Raw genomic sequence first — 14,815 nt, forward strand, 5'->3', positions numbered from 1 at the left:
AGCTTCTCCTGTAGTGGCTTCTCCTGTAGTGGTTAGTTCCAGAAATGAAGGACAGAGAGGGAAGGGAAAGTGGACCTGACCTCCCATTGTAGCCACCACTTTCTCAACACTTTGTGTTGTCTGTTCTCTAGTTGTCCTGCCCAGAGAAGATCTGTATTGGTGGTGTATGAATTGTGAATGCCTTTCTTTGATTGTAATATTAGCAAATGTTGTTAACTGTGAGAACAGAAGACTAGTTGTGCACGTGTCCCATAAAAATGTGGACTGAAAGATGGCTTTTAGATTGAGTTCAGAAACATGGTTCTAGAGTCTCTTTCTATAGATAGAGTTTGACAAAGTTTTGACTAGTCCAGTAAGCTAAAAGGCTGTGTGTTTTGCTTCTTACAACTAGGTCTTGTATCAAGAAACCGGCCTGAGGAAGAAGATCAGTACTGGCTGAGCATGGGCCGTACTTTCCACAAAGTAACATTAAAAGACAAAATAATTACTGTGACTCGATATCTGCCAAAGTGAGTATCTCTTTGGTTGAACTGTTTGCTAATGATAAGATGAGGGTGCTTTTCCAGCTGCCTGGACTTGAAAGATTGTAATATGTAGACTTCTTCCTTTTTAGAAGAAAGAGCAACACTGTCATTGATAATGCTGATGTTAAGGTTTTTGTTGTCTTTTTTAGGTATCCTTATGAATCTGCTCAGATAAACTACACTTACAGCTTGTGCCCCTCACACTCTGACTCTGAATTTGTCTCTTGCTGGGTAGAATTTTCCCACGAGAGACTAGAAGAGTATAAGTGGAATTACTTGGATCAGTATATCTGCTCTGCTGGTTCGGAGGATTTCAGGTGAGGTTTCCTTTTCCATCCAGGCTGTTCTGTGTCCTAATTTCCTCTTTTCCATTTTGACCTAAAATTTCTTCAACGAGTTCAACCTACAAATGCTCAGTATTCCAGGGAGAGTAACTGGCCTGCTTTCACTCGTATGCAGTTAACAGCTCTTACCTCTGTATGAGTCTTACTCAGTGCAGCTTTTGCGTTATCCGATCTTTGATGCAAAGTCTGGATAGCAAAATTAAGCACAAACTTTTTTTTCTCTGCTACAAATGCAAAAAAATATGGGGGCATTTTGTACCCAAACATGTTTTTCTTGGCTACTTACTCATTTCTGGATCTGACTCAAAACTTCCATTTAGTTTTGAATCTGATGGACACTTGCTTTAATCCTAGGCCTAGCTTAACTGTAGCTGTACTTGCAAGCTATATGGAGCAGGAGGTCTTCTCATTAGTGGGATGCCTCCATTAGTGTCAATAGCTTTTTTGATACCTTCTCTGAGTGAGACCAGTGTTTGTGTCTGTTTATTTTTGGTTCTCAACCAAAATGCTTGCTGTTCTAATATTATACCTCTGACATCCCTTTTTCTTTGCTTGTTTTTGGAGGAAAAGCCTTTGTAGCCTACCTTTTACAGAAAACAAAATATATTCCCATGATACAGTTATTCCGAAGATGGCCTTGTTTTCTCTCATTCACATTTTCTTTGATGTGTTGCAGTACTTCCCAGTGGTGTTCATTTTGCTGACCACTCCATTGCATGTCTGCCTCTAGTCACACAGGGAATAGCAGAATGAGATGTTTACTCTACTTGCTGAAATACACAGCTGATAGATAGATAGATATTTCACTTACTGTAAAATCCTTCATAAGAAGCTGTACTGAACTATCATGTCTTCCACATTCCTTCCTTCAGCCTCATCGAATCACTGAAATTTTGGAGGACTCGCTTTCTCCTTCTGCCTGCCTGCATCAGTGCCACAAAGCGCATTATGGAAGGAGAAGTGCACTGTGATGTGTACGGAGATAAGCCCCGTTCTGATGAGGAAGAGTGGCAGCTCCTAGATGGATTCATTCGCTTTGTGGAAGGTTTGAACCGCATTCGTCGACGCCATCGATCTGATCGAATGATTCGAGTGAGTCAACTTTTAGTTGGGTGAGAAGCTGAAGGTGCCTTTGTTCTCTTTGTCATCCTTTTAGTTTCTCTGCGCAATCTAATGAAGTATTAGCAGAGAAACCTGAGACAACCCCAAGCAAGTTGGGGTAAATGTGCGTGTATAATGTGTGCACCTGGCTATACAGCACAGTGCCATGCTGACTGATACACTATTTCAAATCTGAAATGGTATGGCCATATTAGCACCTTACTGCTACTGAACTAATCAAATTAATTACATTTGCCGGAAATGGGTATATCATGCTGCTGAGGCTGGAACCAGAATTGGAACTCAATGAGTTCCTTCTCACTAAGTGAGGCCACCTCTGCTGTACAGCATACCTGTGCCTTACCCAGCTGGTCTGCCCTTAGCACAAATCTGGTGCCATCTTTTTGCAAGAGTGCATCGCTTTGTGCAGTGGTTGTGGTTAGTCTGAATGCATTGCAGACTGTGATGCAAATCACTGGTGAAGAAAGATCTGTGAGGGAGTGAAGCTGGTAACTTTTCCTGGCTGAATTGGCTGTGTGTTGCAGGCTCAGGAAGAGGGTAGTGAAAAGAGAGCCATACAGGTGAGTTCTTGTTAAACAGTAGTTTTAAGAGGATCAGGAGAAATGGGTTAATGTGTATCAAATTCTCTTCAAATTCACACACTGAATGGGATGACTTATTTCAGAGCAAAACCATCTTATTACCAGAACAATATCTGCTTTATTTTGATAATGGCATCCATACAAAACACCAGACTGGTCCACTTCTTGTGCACCTGTGGTTAGCTCCCTTTTTAAAGTTTTCCTAATAAACCTCTGCTGATGTGGGGTATTGTGTTCTTGCTTATTAGTTAAGCCTAGTTTGACTAAGTCTGTGATTTTATTTTTCCTTTGTTAGAAAGGGTCTGCTATGAAAGGCTTGCAGATTGCTGGTCCAATTCCCACCCACTCTCTGGAGCAGTCTGGGCCTCCCATTGGGAAGAAGGGAACCTCAGCGCTCTCTGCTCTGCTGGAGATGGAAGCTAGTCAGAAGTGAGTCTGTACAATAAGGCTGTGTGAAGAGCTCTAAAATATCCTTACTACATATCTTCCACCTGAACTGACTAAGGCAGACTGGGGGAACTTTGCATTGAAAAACGGGGTGGGAGATCTTGCTTCTTCACTAACCTTGTGGTAGAGATGGGGGCATACTGTGCTTTTCCAGCTACTTCATTCTGTTTCCATGATAGAACGATTACCAGAGACTGGGAAGGAACAAGGTGACTATAGAAGTTCATGTCTAGTAATTTAGAAGGAGTTCCTTTCAGTGTAGCATCTCAGTTCATCACATATAAGACTTCATCCCTTTCTGATTTGCTATTACAGTTATATCCATATAAGAGCTTAACTGGAATATGTGTGCACAGCATCAGTAGAGTAGGCTCAATATAAAGATTTGGTAATTAATATAGCCTAAAGAAAATATCTTCTGTGTACTGATGACAGTTATTGAAATGCCTGTGAAACTTCTGAAATTCTTTTTCAGTACAGATCTAGAACAGTCCAAAGAAACTCAGAGTACTAATACCAGATATGCTGAAAACACAATTTTAAAACATTGTTGATATTTTAATAATTTTACTGGTAAGAAAACTGAGTAAGTTCAAGGGTTTGTGTTTATGTGGAGTAAACAGTACTTAAAAAAACATCGGATTGTCTCTGTGCTTCAGAGTGTGGTGAAGCAAACGGATGAAAATACAGTAATACCCATCTGCAACAGTTGCCTTCAGACAGAAGCTGACAATGTTTGAACAAACTCTGGATTTCTGCCTTTGTTTTAGGACTCTGGGGGAGCAGCAAGCAGCAATGCTTTCTGGAAAGAGCTCAGGTCAGCCTTCAGATAGCGGGAGCATTGCTATCACACCAACCTATATGGACAGCCCTCGTAAGGTAAAGACTATGGTCTTTATGGTCTATTTTGACATAAGATTTTCTCAGATAAGAGAACTTCACACTCCTTTGTGTGTGAAGTCATAAAGAGAATTTGGGGCACAACCATCCTTCAGTTCTTCATCACTGATGAAATCCCTGGCATACTATCTCAGCATTTGTTTATGCTTTGCTAATTTAAATGGTATTTGGTAATTAGTCTATTTCTTTTTCTGGCAGCACACTTCGTTTCAGTCAGGGTTTCATTTTAGATTAAGTAGTATAGTGCAGCCTGTATCTACATGGTGGCTTTCCTTCAGAGCAGAGTTATGTTCTAGACCATGACTGTTGAAGCTCCAGTGGAATTCTAACAGCAGAAACTCCAATCGCTTGCTTCTGTTTAGAGGAGAGGATGTGTTCCTGGGCTATGAATTAGGTGTCATGCCTTCACTGGCTGGGCTCCAGGCTGGAGAAGACTGTCTTCCTGGAGCTTTCTTCAGTGGCTTAAAAAAAGGGCTGTGCTATTTCTCAGCCTTCCTGGCAACTGTCTTGAAAGGCAAAACTCCACCTCCCAGGTCCAACCAGAAATAATTGATAGTTTTTCTGTATTATGGTGTGGAGGTCTTTTCAGCAAGAGTAACAAGGAATTGAATGAAGATACTACTCTTAAAAGTATGACCAATCTTTGGGTGCAACAACTGAAGTATTGCAAAGGAAAAGTTTTCATATTCCCTGCTATCAGCTGTCTAGATAGTTAGCAATCTCTTTGAGAATTTTTCTCTAGCATCTAGTGTTTCAACCTCCAACCTTTTGTGCCACCATCAGGGATAAGTGTTGGAATATTCTGGAGACTGGAATACCAGTAATTGAAATGATAGAGTAACTGCAGTCATCTTTATAATAGGCATTGTTTGTTGAATGAGAGTATTTCCAAAACACGGGTGAGATCAGTAGCAGGTAATCTTTCACTTGGAAAAAGTAAGTGCAGAAATTGACTTTAAAGACATGTTTGCAAACTTTCAGATCATAATTCAGGCTTTGAATTTTCCTCTTCTGCCATTTTGGAAAATCATCTCATCAAACTTCCCTCTTTAAATACAGAAATTCTATGTGTCTCTTTCTACCACTAAAACTGGTGAAAATTCCATGTAGGACACAGGACAGAAGGAATGCTACATGGAGTAGTTCTGCATTGCAGAGGAAAAAAAAAAGTCAAAATTGTCTCTCTTAGCAATGTCCAGATGTACTGGCACATTAGCATGCTAGAAACAATGTAGCAGGCCTTGTACTATTAGTAAATGCTATTGAAAAAAGTGCTCTTTCCTCTAATTTTAAAAGTAACTATGTTCAGAAACTTCTCTGAAGGGGTATCTGTACAATCTCTAAGAGTGCATTATTAATTGAAAGATTTCACGCTCTTGTGGTAAACACTCCTGTAAGTATTTACACATAAGGACTTGGAGGGAAGCAGTTGTGGTCTCCAAACTGATGGCTCTCACTTGTTGGAAAGGTTCCAGTGGAGAGGTAGCCTTACCAGGCAACTTTGTGCTCACTTGGAAACATCAACAAGTGTGTGCCTTGTGCCTCCAGGGCACACAATCCTCTTAGGGCCCATCAGAATGGGTATGCCTATTTGCTGTCTGGAGACTTGCAGTCCAAACACTGACAAATTGTCACAGCTGTGTGCTCTGTCGGCAGCCAAGGGAGCAAGGGCTTTTTGAAGATGCTGTTCAATGTTGGAGTTGTTCCAAAACAAAACTGAGCCACTGGCTCCACCTCGTCTCTGTTTCAGAGTATAACTGACCAGTCACTTCAGCCAGTTACTGGGCAATACACAGTGTTTTAATTCAATAAGTTAGCTTGATGCATAATCTGTCTGGGGAGTCTTGTCCTGATGGATACAGTTTGCCTGGCTCTCTTTCTGCACTGTGTAAATTGCCAGCTGTGTAACCCTGGCATATGTACCAGGGTAAGCATCCTCTGAATTGCAATCTAGACAAAATATTTTGCCTAGGGAACAGAACAAAAAATTCCGAATAGAGAATTAAAATCTAGTCAAATTTCACCGTATTGTCTTGGATAAGAGAATCTTGACATACCTTTGAATAGCAGCAGGGGATAAATTCATCCAGGGTTCGTAAGTAGGCAGGAAACATATAGCATAGGCAGTGCCTGTTTAATTTTGCATGAAGTATTAGACACAGTGTTGGAAAGATCGTTGTGATGGATTTTTCTTCCCTTTCCGTTGCACCGTACGAGACCTGCATTTAACAGGAAGAGTATGCTTCCTGAAAAGAGTTTCTTTGCTTCTCCCTCTGTATCATTTGAATGACTGTCAGACTAGAAAAAAGTTGGCCTTCTTTAAATACGTCATTGCACATGGTTCTGCAATTTTCTATATCAATGTTCAGCTTTGCATTTGGGGTGAAAACCCACTTACTTTAGAGCCCAAGTCTTTCTCATATAAAGTGTGGAGGGAAGGCCATGGTTTTGAATTGGCTTCTGATCGGTGTGGTTTTCAAAACTTCAGAAAAGCATCTGTGCTAAGGAAGAATGATATCTTGGTACAGAGAGAGAAAGCAAGGTTACGTGTGTAACTCCTGATTCTCTGCACTCTGGTGTACCTGACATTCTTGGTCTGTTTGGGATTTGCATTCTCCGCTTGCTTTCTCTCTGTGGTCATTTCATACTTGCACAACCTTGTATTTGCTTTTGTTCATCTCCTTGTTCCTGTTGCCATTAATGGGGCGACTTCCTCTGATGCCTTCAGGATGGGGCCTTCTTTATGGATTTTGTTCGCAGCCCACGCACAACATCAACCTTCTACTCACAGGTTAGTTTTGAATGGAGTCTTGTCATCTCTGGCTTTTGGACTGAGGCAATGGAGAGCGTTAGTTGTCCTGAGCTTGCAACTTGGGGACCCTGTGCTAGTTTTCAGATCTGCTTGTTGAAAGGGAGATGCACAGCATTAAAAGAACACAGTGACTGTTGGTGGAGGATGTGACTTTCCTTCTACCAATTAGTGTTTTTGGTGTGCTTTGGATATTCATGTGCCCTGCATTACTGTCCTTTGCAGTACTGTCTTGTCAACTACTGAAGCTTCTCTTTTTTGTGTTTCAGTAAGTACTGTTTTTCAACTTCCCTTGCTAAACTAAGTGATGACAGCTTACTTACCTCATTCTCATGCAAATTTCTTGTGTGGTATTTGACTGACAGGTGGCTTTGAGGAGGTCAAATCAAATCGAATTGTGTCCTTGGGTCCTTAAACAACTGATGGCTGAAAACACAATTTTTGTCTTGGTTTAAACGAGCCGTTATGACAGAAGCTGTTTATATGCTTAACACCAGTTAAAAGTTACCAATAATGCAGTGTAAACGTAAAAAAATACTGCTGGTTGAAGTGAGCTCTGAGGAGGGAGAGTGGCTTTAGCTGGATGTAGGGACTGCAGATTCCGTGTAAGCATTTGCCCTTTTTGGCTGCCCAAGAAGCGAGTGTGAGAGATCACTGGGATGTGAGAAAAGGAATGACTAAAGGACTCTGGTCTGGCTATCAGACCTGTAAGTCAAACTACCAGGCTTGTGATTTTTAGCTGTGCATGTGCTGTGGATTCATCATGGCAGATCAGCCCTCGTATTTACACCAACTTGAGTTGCTAAGTTACTCTGCTGTTCATATTCCTCTCCCCCACCTCTCTAGCTTTTATATAATATGCCTTTCCCAAGCCATACGTGTTAATGACAGATGGCAATTACAGACTGTACTTTGTGAATCTTTCATGTTCTTTCTGAAATGATTTTATGTTAATTTTTTGAACTATTCAGTCTACCATGGAATAGTGCAACCGTTCCTGCGGGAGGAAAATGTTCTTGTTGTCTCAGTGACACAGGTGTGGGTGGGTGCCAACCAGCCTCCTGGTACTACCCTAAGAAAGGAAGGAAGATGAGCTGATTTTGTGCATTATGAAACTTGTATTCTGTGTGTTACATTTGCATATTTTTCTCAGAGTTGGAGTTGAAACTATTTTCTCTAACTGCTTACTACTTTCTCGTAGTGACTAAGTTTCCTGTTCTGTCCATTGCATGTTCATAATGACACTTATTCATTCAAGTTTAAAATGTCAGGTTAGGACTAGCATTGCTAGTTCTGTTGCGGGGTTGGTGATCCTCATTTTTACTGGGGCCACTATGGAATACTGATGTGATGAATTTTGTGTTTGTCAGTAGCTCTGTAGTGATAACAGAAGTACGAATCCATTTATCCTTTCTGTATATGCTCGTGCTTGCTTTATAGTGGTGCTTGTCATTAACAGACTTAAGCTGAGGTGAAGACTGAGGGGAAAGGTAGAAAAGAAATGGGGAAAAGATTACATCATAAACTTCATAAATGTGTTGCTATGTTTACTTCTTGCAGGTCTCTATAGATCAATCAGTTCCTGCAACCACAGATGGTAACACCTTGATAAACACAGGGCAGTCAGCTGACAGGGGCAACGCTCAGAACTTGGGAAGTTCCCAGAACGTAGCAGACCCAGGATATGTCACAGCTGGCACTGCAGAGGGCGGGTGAGAAGAGCACAGCAGTGCTAAACTGCAGTTCTGTTCAGTACATTCCCCTTTCTGGTGTTGAGGAATGGGCACTTAAATGGGAACCTGAGAACAAGATGTGCTGTGTCTGTCAGCACTATAAGGCACTTGTCACAAGACCTTGCTGCAGCATTTTTGCTTGCAGAAAGAGCAGTAGTAAAAATAAGCCTTGCAACCCAGTTTTCCAGAATTAAATCAACACAAGGCCTGATTTCTCCACCCCCAAGAAAGATCTTCATTCTTCCAGAAATGAAGAATGAAGAAATTCCATATCTGAAATCTGTTAGCATAAGACCAAAATTGATAGCTGTCTTCTGTCTGTTTAGCAAAAGGGGGCCCTGCGGGCCTAATGAGATGTAGTAGGTTGATGAAATCCAGGAGGTTCCAACCTGGAGGCGAGACACCGGGGAGGAAGCAATATTAAAAATAAACTATATTAGCACCTGCTTCCTGCGGTTGTATATTACAGTGTGTTTTTTTTTTTTTTACAAAGGCAACTTCAGAATATTTGCTGTCATATGGCTTCATCCCGTATGTGTGAATTGGGTCAGTATAGCAATGACCTTACAACCTCGAGGGAAGAAAATAGATTAATGCCTCTTTCTTGTCCCTATTAAGATAAAAAAGGAAACAAATGTGGTGGCAAAGTCATTGTTCCGAAGAGAGAGTATTTTTCTGAAGTGCACATATTTGAACAAATCTAGCAGCTGCCATGGTTTTTGAACATGCTTTTGTTTATTTCCCAGCTCCCAACAGTGTTCAGCAAGCTCTCTGACTTCCTCCTCCACCTTGATAGAGATTCTTGAAGCCATGAAACATCCCACGTAAGTTGTTTGTTTGTTTGTTTGTTTTTGTTTTTAATCTAAATAGGTTTAACATCTGTCTGGAAGTTTTGTAAGAGGAATATGAGGCATGGAGTCACTTAGAAGAGAGCCCCTGTCAGCTATGGAAGAGTTACTTCAGCTTCATTTTGTTACTCAATTCCAGTCTCTCCAGCATGGAACTTTATAGGCATCGTGGTACTAGTAGTGCAGCAGAGACTTTGTTAGAATCCTAGTCTTGCCAAAGCAAGAATTCTTAGTGAGAGTAACACTGAAATGCTGTTGATGTCAGCCCTTTGTCTTATCAGAAACTAATGATATTTTACTTCGGAGGCATCATGCACTTCTTGTCCTGTATCTTTATCCCTTTTTTTTTTTTTTTTTTCCTAACAGTGATTTTTGTTTTTGTAACTTACAAGAATTGTCAGTCAGGCTGTTAACATGTTTGACTTGCTGTGATTCAGCACAGGGATACAACTGCTCTCTGAACAGAAGGGCCTCTCGCCGTACTGTTTCATCAGTGCAGAAGTTGTACACTGGCTGGTGAATAATGTGGAAGGTGTGCAAACGCAAGCCATGGCGATTGACATAATGCAGGTAAGGGAACTCTCATGGGGTGTAGGGAGGGCTAAAAATACCCTGCTCTGTGAAGAAAGTAGAACCGTAGAGGAAAGCATAGCAATAATTCTTGTTTCTCATTAAAATCCTCTTGTTGATAGGTATTGAAAAATGTGTTCAACAGAATGTGAGGTCATGAAGACGACGCAGAAAATAATTTCTATCACCAAAATTTTCTACACCTCGTAGATGCTAGATATTAGTTCGTGGTGGAAATTACAATAAATGTGCATTCCGTAGTGCTACTTGATTTATATCCTAGCAAAATCATTTTTTCTTGAATAGTTTGAAGTTTTTGGATTCCCTATCACAAAACTGCAACATGTTCTTTGGTAGTAATATGCAAGTGGAAAAATAATATATACATGGTGACGGTTCTGCATAAATCTTCATTTAGCTACTAGTTACCACAAACTCTCCATTGGGTAAGAACGACAAGGCACTAGTGTGATTTTTAGTTTGTTAGGTTTTTCTTCTGGTAATCAGTTTGGGGAATGAAATTCTTCGTAAATGGATCATATATAAGCAGCATATAACCTCTCTCTTATGGATGCTGAAGTATACACACTGTATGTGCAAGATAAACTGCTCGTGTCCGTGAATTTTTTTCTCTGAACTGTGTTATTGCAGATGGTTGGAAGTGTTCTGATGTTCATTCTTCTAATGAGATCCCATATCAGTTAGCAAAGAACCTAGAATGTTTCTGACCTCTTACCTTCCTATAAATCCATCTATATAACCAGAGCAGTGTGAAGGAGGAAGGCAGACAACTGTGGAAAGTTCAAGTAAGATTTCTCCAGGAGTTAAGGGCTTGCTACATTTACTGATGATCAAGAGATAACATTGATGGTATTCTCCTGAGGCACATATCTGGACAAAAAGATACCAAAAAAAATCCGTGATTTCCTAATGTGCTCTAGTACCCTTTTATGTAACTGAAAGAATGACTTCTCCTTTTCCATTGTGTTGTTCTGTTCTTTTTTTTTGTTGTTCAGAAAATGCTAGAAGAGCAGCTGATTGTCCATGCATCCGGAGAAGCTTTACGAACCTTTATTTATGGCTTTTATTTTTACAAGATTGTTGTGGACAAAGAACCTGACCGAGGTCAGAATTGTGTTACAAGATGTTCCTCATTACTACTTTGCATAATTGCTAGTTTTACTTGATTCTTACGGGTGCTGCAGCAGAAATGCACTTTGGGAGCAACCAAAAACAGTACTCTAAAGAGTATCAAGGATGTTTAGACTTCAGGAATATTATTTAAAAAGAAAAAAATATATAGACATGACCTATTTTTTTTTCCTTCCCTATTTTTAGAAAGAGCAACTTCTCTTTCTTGATCTTGAGTACTTGTTTCTAACAGTCATCTGTCCTTCCCCTTGCTTTTTGTTCAGTGGGCATGCAGCAGCCTGCCATGTGGCACACAGCTGCTATGGATGACTTCTCCGCCTTCCAGAGGAAATGGTTTGAGGTGGCGTTTGTGGCAGAAGAGCTCCTGCACTCGGAAATCCCAGCGTTTTTCCTGCCCTGGCTGCCCAGCCGCCCAGCCTCCTATGCAAGTAGGCACAGTTCCTTTAGCCGCAGTTTCGGAGGACGGAGCCAGGCAGCTGCACTATTAGGTAGATGCACAGCACAGGTGACAGCTGGGGAAGTTCAAGGGGATAGTTTGAAGGGGGAAGAGCAGCCAGCCAAGGGTATGATCTCACGTGGACCAGCAATAAAGCTGCAAATTTCATGCTGGCCTTGCATGCGTCTTGTAAACTTTACCTGTTTACCAGCTGGTAAACTTGTTCTTATGGATTTGAGGTGTGTTTCACTGGCTGAGCAGGACAATTTTGCTTCTGAGTAGTGGACTTTAAAAATAAATAAATAAATTGTTACTCCTGAATCTCCCCACCATGTCGTCATCTCTGAATTCTGCAGGGTGACAGTAACCTGTCTCTTTGTAGATCCAGACAGATTGCTCACAGCCTGTGATGAGCATGGAGGGATAAGTTGTGAGAACAGCAGAGCAAGCAAACTGTACCTAAAATTACATGTTTAATTGCTTCGCATTGGAAAGTCCCAGTGATATCCAGATGTGTTAGAGAAACTTTCTGTGATGCAGTGCTGAAGGCTTCTTGACTAGTCTGAATCATTTATAGACAGACTCCTTATATTAAAGCCTGGGAAGCTGAGCTACAAATGATCCCTGCACTGTGGAAGCAGTAGGGCTTGCATATCAAAGATAATGATGCTGCTGGACAAGTTACCATTGTAATATTTGAAATTTTGTAATGTGTGAAGCATAACACTACCACAGCCTGTGAAACATACTGGGTGCATGTTTGACTCTGTTGCTTTGTCACCTTTTTGTTGCATTTCTAGGCCAGCCTGAGTCACTTGCTGTTGTTTCCCTTTCACTGTTTAAAATTACCAGAAAAATCATTGCTATGGAACTGCAGCTTCAGATTTATTTAGATACATCTTTTAAAGGCCTATTGCTTTTAGGGATAAACAGAAAATTCTGCTATTCTCTTGTTTTGTGTATTTGACCTTCTGAAGAGAAGTGATATATTGCTTGTGCAGTATCTCTTAAATCTGAAGTTACAATAATCCTTGTGTATTTCTGAAAGCCTTGTTTGAAGAGGGGCAGCATCAGAAGTGGGAAAGTATTAAGGATAGGAATTCTGAACTAATGGTTAATTCCCTGAAGCCAACATTTGCAGGATATTTTTCCTTGTCACACGATAAATCTGTTGCCTTGGCCAGTATCCAACCTTATTAGCTCAATGATTGGCTGGAGCCAAAGCCTTAAACATAGGCTGGCATCCGAAAGCATTGTGGAGGCTGGAGGGCTTGGGCCAGATCCTGCTCCTGCTTTAATCTTTTGCTTCTTAGGCCAAGAAAACCACTTCACTTTTCTATGTCTGTCCCTCCTTTGTGAGATGAGAAGTTTGAGACTAAGTAAGCTTGCACCTGGGGAAGTGGGTAAAGACTGAAAGGTGCCTCTCACCTTTTCTTTACCAGTGTATTCCCACAGCATGTGTCATAGTACACACCTGCATAGCCCTCCTTTCATTTTGGTTGTAATTACGTCCATACTGCTGTTTAACTAATTTGCAGTCCTTGAATGAATGAAAAATGCCTCCAGTTTGCTCACATTGTTATTCCAGGAATAACAGTGTCTTGGAGGAAAGCCCAGTGTGGAACTTTTTTCTTACAAAGAGAACTGGTTTAGCTGATGTTTCTGTGCTGTCCCTCTTCAAAATAGTATTCCAAAAAAAACTTTACCAGCTCATCTGAGGCAACGAGCTTTACTAAACCCAGATGACCTCTGGTCCACGTGACTTCATTTGTTCCTCTCTTGGCTTTGATTTGGTTGTGGTTTTTATTTCTTCCCCTCCCCACCTTCCCTAAATGTCAGGCTGTGACATAAAATTGCATGCAAGCATTGGGAGCTCTGGAACAAGCTCCATGTATCTCTTAAAATCTGTATCCCTCCCAATTCCCCTATTATGGCCCAGTGATTGTCCCCTTTCCCTTCTCAGTGGAAGTCTGACCTGTGATACACCTAATCTTGTCCCTTTTGATTTATAGCAATGCATGCACTAGCAATTGTAGTCATGTATGTAGTGTAGTCTGTGACTGGAGAATAACCTGCCTGCTCCTCTCCAATGTACTCAATAAATCATTAGTTAAATACAAGTCAATTAGATAGTACAAGTCAATTGGAAAGCAGGTGAGTTCTCTTAAAATCAGATCGTTGGAAGCTGGGGTGTTTTTTCTATCAAAATCAATTTGATTTTAATCTGAAGCTTTTAAATTCAGAGATCTGTGGATATTTCTCTTCAGTTTGTAAGGTCTTTTTGATTAGTTCACCTGGCTGGACTGTCTTCCTGTTGCTTTGCCTGTGAACTACAGCTGCAGGCAAGGTGGAGAAACAGACTCCAGCCCTAATGGGGAAGTTCCATTATCTGGAAAAAGGAACCGTCTAAGGGAGCAGGGAGCTCATTCTTCACAGTGTGCTAGTTCAGACACACTGGACTGTGGTTTTATCACTGACCTTTTAGCTAATGACTGCCATCTACCTGACTAAGCTGCTTTTGCTTTACAGCTTTTGGGATGTTGCTTTCCAACATCTCAAAATGGGTATCATACTTCATTACAGAACTGGCACTGTGATCTTCTATTTCGCATTGATAACCCACTGAAAAGGGGCAAGAAGAAGAGAATCACGAGATGCTGGTCTGTCTGACTGTATCAGACAAACTCAGAAATGATAAATTTCCCAAAGACAAATGGGAACTTTTTAAAAAACAAAACTGAGTGACGTTCTTCCGTTTTACTTACTCTTTTGGGGATTTTTTTCTTCTAAGCTGCAGTAATGACAATATAAAGATTTGCTTTTAACCTTGAAAACTGTCTCCAGACAAGGTGCCATAGATCCATCTACCTTGAGGAAGAACTTCAACCATTTTTAATGCCATTAAGCAATTCAATGATACAGTCATTTAAAAGCACACCATATAAAAGGGTGCACATCTGTGTCTATTTAAGTAAGAAATAGCAATGTCCATCTGTCATGTGTAGATTTAAAAAAATATATAAATAAGCAAAGTTTTTTCAATAGTTGTATTGCTGCCCTTTGTTTTCTGGCAGTTTTTAGTATTATAGAAATATTAAATTATTCTCTTATATGAAGAAAAGTTAAATGTGACGACAATGGTTCGTAGCAGGACTAAAAGTCAGGACATGTGCATTCTGTCCCTGACCTTGCATTACGCTGTATGACGCCAGACAGGTCACTTCCACTTCCTTTGCTTTTGTTACTCTTTTTGCCTGATACCTGAGATTTTCTTTCACTGAGGTGCTGGGGTGTAGGGCGCAAAGGGAGCTGGATCTTGGGCACTATCCCAGCACTTGCTGCAAAGCAA

General features: G+C 40.8%; 1 protein-coding gene across 10 annotated transcripts in view; it reads left to right on the plus strand.

Annotated features, from left to right (window-relative positions):
* DEPDC5 (DEP domain containing 5, GATOR1 subcomplex subunit) overlaps nt 1-14,815 on the plus strand; it is a 46,559-nt gene that overhangs the window by 25,957 nt on the left and 5,787 nt on the right. For 4 of the 10 annotated variants that reach the window (XM_032198901.1, XM_032198904.1, XM_032198903.1 and 1 more), the window contains exons 28-38: nt 392-509; nt 674-841; nt 1,741-1,960; nt 2,867-3,000; nt 3,789-3,897; nt 6,647-6,709; nt 8,288-8,439; nt 9,207-9,284; nt 9,746-9,878; nt 10,895-11,003; nt 11,294-11,518. In XM_032198901.1, the coding sequence (XP_032054792.1) occupies nt 392-509; nt 674-841; nt 1,741-1,960; nt 2,867-3,000; nt 3,789-3,897; nt 6,647-6,709; nt 8,288-8,439; nt 9,207-9,284; nt 9,746-9,878; nt 10,895-11,003; nt 11,294-11,518 (1,509 nt within the window). The remainder of the gene's footprint in view (nt 1-391; nt 510-673; nt 842-1,740; nt 1,961-2,866; nt 3,001-3,788; nt 3,898-6,646; nt 6,710-8,287; nt 8,440-9,206; nt 9,285-9,745; nt 9,879-10,894; nt 11,004-11,293; nt 11,519-14,815) is intronic. The other 6 variants (XM_032198907.1, XM_032198909.1, XM_032198908.1 and 3 more) reach the window with 3 other exon arrangements.

Source organism: Aythya fuligula, chromosome 17 (assembly GCF_009819795.1).
Source record: "Aythya fuligula isolate bAytFul2 chromosome 17, bAytFul2.pri, whole genome shotgun sequence".
NCBI classification, from domain to species: Eukaryota; Metazoa; Chordata; class Aves; order Anseriformes; family Anatidae; genus Aythya; species Aythya fuligula.